Raw genomic sequence first — 5,817 nt, 5'->3', positions numbered from 1 at the left:
TTAGAACAGAGATACTGCAAAGATGCTACTACATTGTTACTACACAGATACTTGCATATGGTTACCACACAGATACTACCAAAATATTAGAACAGAGACAGTGCAAAAAACCTACATTGTTACTACCCAGATACTACCACACTGTGACCACACAGATACTACAAAGCCACGACCCCACTGTTAACAGAAAGATACTACAAAGTTACTATTACAATATTAGTACAGAGATGCAGCAAGGGTTGTTACTATATTGTTACTACACAGATGCTCTGAAGATACTACTACAAAGATACTATGAAAATACTTTTACATTGTTACTCCAAGGACACCACACTGATACGCCAAACAGACTACAAAAGCACCATATAGCTATTACAAAACTACCATGAAGGTTGTATGAAGATACTACTGCATTGTTACTACAGGACACCACATCGTTACTACAAAGATACTACAGAGACGCCATATAATTTCTAGAAAGACACCACAATATTGTGAACATTCGATCTCATTGACACCCCAAAGACGCCACAGCTTTACTAGAAAGCGACCACAAAGTTTCTATGAGGATACATCACTACTATGGTGCTGCTACAAGGAACGGTTACTCGCCTTCTTGTAACTGTTGTTCTTCGAGATGTGTTGTTCATGTCCATTGCAATCAGGTGTGTGCGCGCTGCGTGCACGCCAGCCGGAAGATTTTCCCCCTAGCAGCGTCCGTAGGGTCGGCATGGGTGCCCTCTGGAATCAAGCCTTTGTGGCACCCAATATGGGACCCTGCCGACCCACCACCCCCTCAGTTCCTTCTTGCCGGCTACCCCGACAGAGGGGTTGGAGGGTGGGTATTGGACTGGATATGAACAACACATCTCGAAGAACAACCGTTACGAGAAGCTGAGTAACCGTTTTTTCTTCTTCGAGTGCTTGTTCCTGTCCATTCCAATCAGGTGACTCACAAGCCCAAGTTTAGTTGTCCTCTGATTGGAGCACCGCTCTACCAAAGGCCGCCTCGTCTTGGGCCTGTTGGGTGATCGCATAGTGCGTGGTGAAAGTGTGGTGGAGTGCGCAGTGATCGAAGGAGCAGGTTGTAGCACTCACGTATGCACGACATGATCCACGATGAAATCCGCTGAGAGGAGACAGGAAGACCTTTCATTCTGTCCGCCACAGCCACGAATAGTTGAATGGACTTTCGGAACGGCTTTGTTCTCTCGATGTAGAAGGCGAACACTCTGCGGGACGTCCAACGAGTGAAACCTCTGCTCCCTGCCGCTCGAGTGCGGCTTAGGCTAGAACACCGGGAGGAAGATGTCCTGGTTGATGTGAAAATGGGAGACGACTTTCGGGAGAAAAGCCGGGTGAGGCCTGAGCGGCACCGCGTCCTTACGGGTTCAGCCGTGGAGCTTGTACGCCGTGAGGTGCAACGACTCAAGCTTCGGGTGCTGGAGATGGCTGGGAAGAACGGCCTCACCGATGCCGGCCCGTGGGCGGAGCCGTGGCGGCGCCGAGGGTCTCTGACTGAGTCCTTCCTTGGCACCAGTTCGCGCAGCGACACCACTGGCGCGCTGCGCACCAAGGGCGTGGCGCTCAGGGCTGCGTCAGGCACGGTGGGCTCCAATAGGGGCTGAAAAGCCACCTCCATAAATAATGCCTGGAGGCGCTGCTCTCTGTCCTTAAGGGTCCTTGGGCAAAACCCTTTACAGATCTTGCAGTGGTCTCGGAGATGCCCTTTGCCCAGACACTTAAGGCACTATGAGTGCGGGTTGCGTCTTGGCAGAAACCCGGGGACCAAGGCATACGCCGGTGCCGGGGGAAGACGTCGGGGGAAGACCCCGCAAAGGAAACTTCTAAGAAATCTACACTAACTATAACTACTGGGCTAACGCTGTACACTAGGATAGATACTGCAAAGCAGGCGGTAAGAAGGAACTGAGCGGGCGGCGGGGCGGCAGGGTCTCATATTGGGCGGCATGAAGGCGCGACTCCCGGGGGCGCCCAGGCCGACCCTACGGACACTGCTAGGGAGGAAATCTTCTGGCTGTTGCGCACACCTGATTGCATTGGACATGAACAAGCACCCGAAGAAAGACAACAGTGTTACTACAGAGACGGCACATTGCTCCTCTCCAGTTCAGAGGCTACAAAGACGCCACATTGGTAACACAATGACGCCACGTTGTGCCTACTCAGGGATACAGTCTGTTGTCGAGCTGGCTGGAATCTGGTCAATAAGAGGGTCGCTCAGCCCTGCCCACGCCCGTAACCCCAAGAGACCGGAGAGGGCTGGGGGAGGAGGAGGGGTCCGTGACGGGGTATCAGACGGGGCGGGCGAGTCCCTGAGGAGAGCAGGGAACGTGGCTCATGGTGAGGGCACAGGAGCGCCCTGGTTCCAGCGCGGGGTGCGGGGGCAAGGGGTGCGGTTAGTACTCAGTGCAGATCGGGAGAGGCCGCGCCCGGCAGGCACCAGTTCCAGGCTGCCGGGGGCACGCTGGGGGCGGGGCCTAAGCTGCAGGGACATGCCACGTGGAGCCACGGAAACACTCTCCCCCTCCCCCGCAAGGCTGATCAGAACCCCCGAGCCTGACACACCCCAGGGAGGGGGGAGACGGCACGGGACAGCGGTCACCGCAGCTCCCCGGCTGGGTCTGCCCACCATAACAAACCAGCCTCCCCGGGAGACCCTACCATAACAAACCAGCCTCCCCGCGGAGACCCTACCATAACAAACCAGCCCCCCCGGCTGGGTCTGCCCCCCATAACAACCCCCCCCCCCCCCCCCCCGGGAGACCCTACCATAACAAACAAGCTTCTCCAGCTAGGTCTGCCCACCATAACAAACCAGCCCCCCCCACAGGGAGACCCTACCATAACAAACAAGTGCCCCCTGCTGGGTCCGCCCACCATAAAAAACCAGCATGTGCAACAGAGTGGATAACCTTGATTGTTAAAAAAAATAAAAATGAAAGGGTATTTTAAAATTTAAATCAGATTTTTAAAAAATTTAAATTAAATAGAGGTTTATTTTTGAACAATAAACCTATTTAAAATTAAATTGGAAACTGATAATCAACATCACAACCTAAATTTATAAACCGTTAAAACATTTTAACCCAAATACAGAAACAAAGATTCAGCCCGTCCATATTTGCTGCCAAATTTCCCAGCAAGTCGCAGCATTGAAGTGGTGCAAGTCCCCGGATGAGCCCCAGGAGCCGGAGTTTGCAATGGGCTAAGCCGGCTTCAGGCAGGGCAGAAAGAATATTTTAGCCTTTTCAGTTTATCCAACTAGTTCAATTAACTGGCCAGGCCACCCAAAGTTCAGTGACCAACTGGGAGACTGTTTCCTTCCCCAGTCTCGGAGAGGACGAGATCTACTAGTTCTACAATCCTGAAGGCCATAGTAATCAGAAACGGCCGCTATATTTCACTAGCCACAGACACTTCCTTTGCTGAATAGATCGTCTAGTTTTCACTGCAAAACGCCGCCCGATAAACTTTTTAATTTTTAATGTTTCCAGCCTGTTTGCTTTCATTCAAATGCTGGTTTTGTGCAATTGTCACTGAGTTGAACATTTCCACCCAAACGGAGCTTGACCCAAATCACCTGTAGAAACGGAGTCGTCGTCTAGCAAACGAGAAAGGCACCGTTCGCCCTTCTCTGAAAAAATCACAACCGTAGAATGGCAGACTCTGACTCCGGGCAAGTTAAGCCGCATGAATCGTCAATTAACGCCTGGAGCTGGGGGGTATTGTCCTAACCGGCAGAAGAAGTCCTGAATGCCGTGAAAGGCTGATGGGAATCAAGCCCTCGGCAGGGAAATAACTAAAAAGTACAAGTGTAAAACCTGATTCCCAGCACTGATTGAAATCGGCGTTTCCTGCTGCTGTCTCAGACTGAGAGCAACAGAGACTTGGCAAGGGGCAACCCTACCATAACAGGCCGACGTACACAACCCGGCAGCGCACAGGCCCCCGCAATGATAACAAGTGAGCGTGTGCGGCCAAGTAACCCCGAGCGTACGTGCGGTAATACAGCAGCCTCGCACCCACGTGCAGCACAACAACCCGTGAGCACCGCTCCGTGCTTGAGAGACCCTAGAATAACAAACCGGCATGCTTAGCTCGTGCTTCCTCCCCCAGCCCAGCAACCCTATGATAACAAACCAATGAGGCCGGAATCAGCTCCCTCCAATAAACACATCAGCACAGGCAGGCCGGCGCTCACTAGCAACCCTACAATAACAAAGACGGAGCTGCCCCTCCCCCGCCGGCCCCAACACGCCTGCCGGCGACTCCCCACCCCGCGATGGATGGGCAGGGCCCATGTGGGGGGGCAGGGGGTTCTGATCAGCCATTGGCGTCGGGACAAGCCCGCCGGGTTAGAAAACAGACCAAGAAAATGCCCGGAAAAAGAAACCACCACAGCTGTGGGTTATTTACCATTTTCCCGACGGATGACTGGGGGCGCCGGTGAGGGGGGATGGGGGGAGCGGGGAGAGGGGGGAAGAGGAAGAGAAGGGGAGGAGAGAGGAGGTGAGCGCAACACGTCACAGCACAAAGGAAAAGGAGATGATTAAAACCAGATTAACGCCATTAATGTGGAGTCGGAGCCGCCCCAGGCGGGACGGGGTGGGGAGGGGCGTTATTACAATCCGGATTAATAGCAGCGCCTCACTCTGGGGGGGAGCCTGCAACCACACGGCAGCTGTGAACACAAACCGAGGGCAGGGAGGGGCCGCGGTGGAAGGAGGGGGGGGGGCCCTGGTGCCCCATCAGCTCTAGCTGCAGGGTTCCCCCAGCGGAGACGGGAGGCCAGGCTAGATGGGCCCAGCCCCGTGAGAGCGGCTGATCCAGCCCTTCCCAGCAGCCATTGCAGGATCAGCTCCCCCCCCAGACTTCCCCTGGGGGCAGGGCGGCCCCGACTCATCTCACTGTGGCCCCCCATAACCTGCCCTAGACGTCCTCCTTTGCTGGGCGGTGCCCCCAGAGCCTGCCCTCCCAGACCCTGCCGCCCGCCCCGAGAAGGGATCGAACCCGCGACCTGCGGATCCAAGCGCCCCGGCTCAGAGTCAGGCCCGTTAGCTTAGAGGCTCCAGTAGCCACCGGCTGCTAGGCGCCTCGTTAGCGTGAGTGACCCTGCCCCAGGGGCTGCTGGGATTGGGGCCTGAGGTCCCCCGAGGCCATCACTCACTGGCTGTGGCACCACCCCACCACAGCCAGCACCCCTGGCCAAGAGGATGGGGGGGGGCAGAGATCTACTGGGCTGGGGCTGAGATGTGGGGGGGCCTGGGCCGGGGAAGGATGGGGGCAGAAATCTGCAGGGTCTGGGGCTGAGATGTGGGGGGGCCTGGGCCGGTGAGGAATGGGGGGGCAGAGATCTGCAGGGCTTGGGGGCAGCAGCCAGGGTGAGGGGGTGGGGGCAGCACGGACTCACTTGTTCCTTCCTCCGTCACCATGCCCAGCCCCTCGGCCTTGTTCTGCCGCTCGAAGGCGTTGAGATCCAGGACGCTGCAGGGAGAAATGGGGGTCAAGAGAGGCTGGGGGGGGAGGGGAGTGGAGTGACCCTGCCATCAACATCAACACTCCACCCCCCACGATGGAGAGGCCCACAGCCTAACACAGCCCAGCCCCCCAGGGGGTACGGAGCAGGGGGCCGCTGGGCGCTCGCCCCGGCCCGCTGGGGGATGGGGAACAGGGCCGTGCAATGCCGCTCTGGGCAAAGGGGATCGATTCCCTGGGGGTCCCCCCAACGGCTGGCTCCCCGTGGGATCAGGGCAGGAGGGGGAACAGCTGGCACCAAAAGGGGGTAAAAGGAGA

The 5,817-nt window shown here is 56.2% G+C and overlaps 1 protein-coding gene across 1 annotated transcript in view; it reads right to left on the bottom strand.

Annotated features, from left to right (window-relative positions):
• RYR1 (ryanodine receptor 1) overlaps positions 1–5,817 on the bottom strand; it is a 187,254-nt gene that overhangs the window by 86,228 nt on the left and 95,209 nt on the right. The window contains 2 exon segments of the mRNA XM_029913199.1: positions 4,441–4,458; positions 5,435–5,537. Coding sequence (XP_029769059.1) covers positions 4,441–4,458; positions 5,435–5,537 — 121 coding nt within the window.

This window comes from Terrapene carolina, unplaced genomic scaffold (genome assembly GCF_002925995.2).
Source record: "Terrapene carolina triunguis isolate 2854851 unplaced genomic scaffold, T_m_triunguis-2.0 Scaffold517, whole genome shotgun sequence".
In the NCBI taxonomy this organism is placed as follows: Eukaryota; Metazoa; Chordata; order Testudines; family Emydidae; genus Terrapene; species Terrapene triunguis.
The sequence above is the reverse complement of the archived record's forward strand: the minus strand, read 5'-3'. Positions and strand labels throughout refer to the sequence as shown.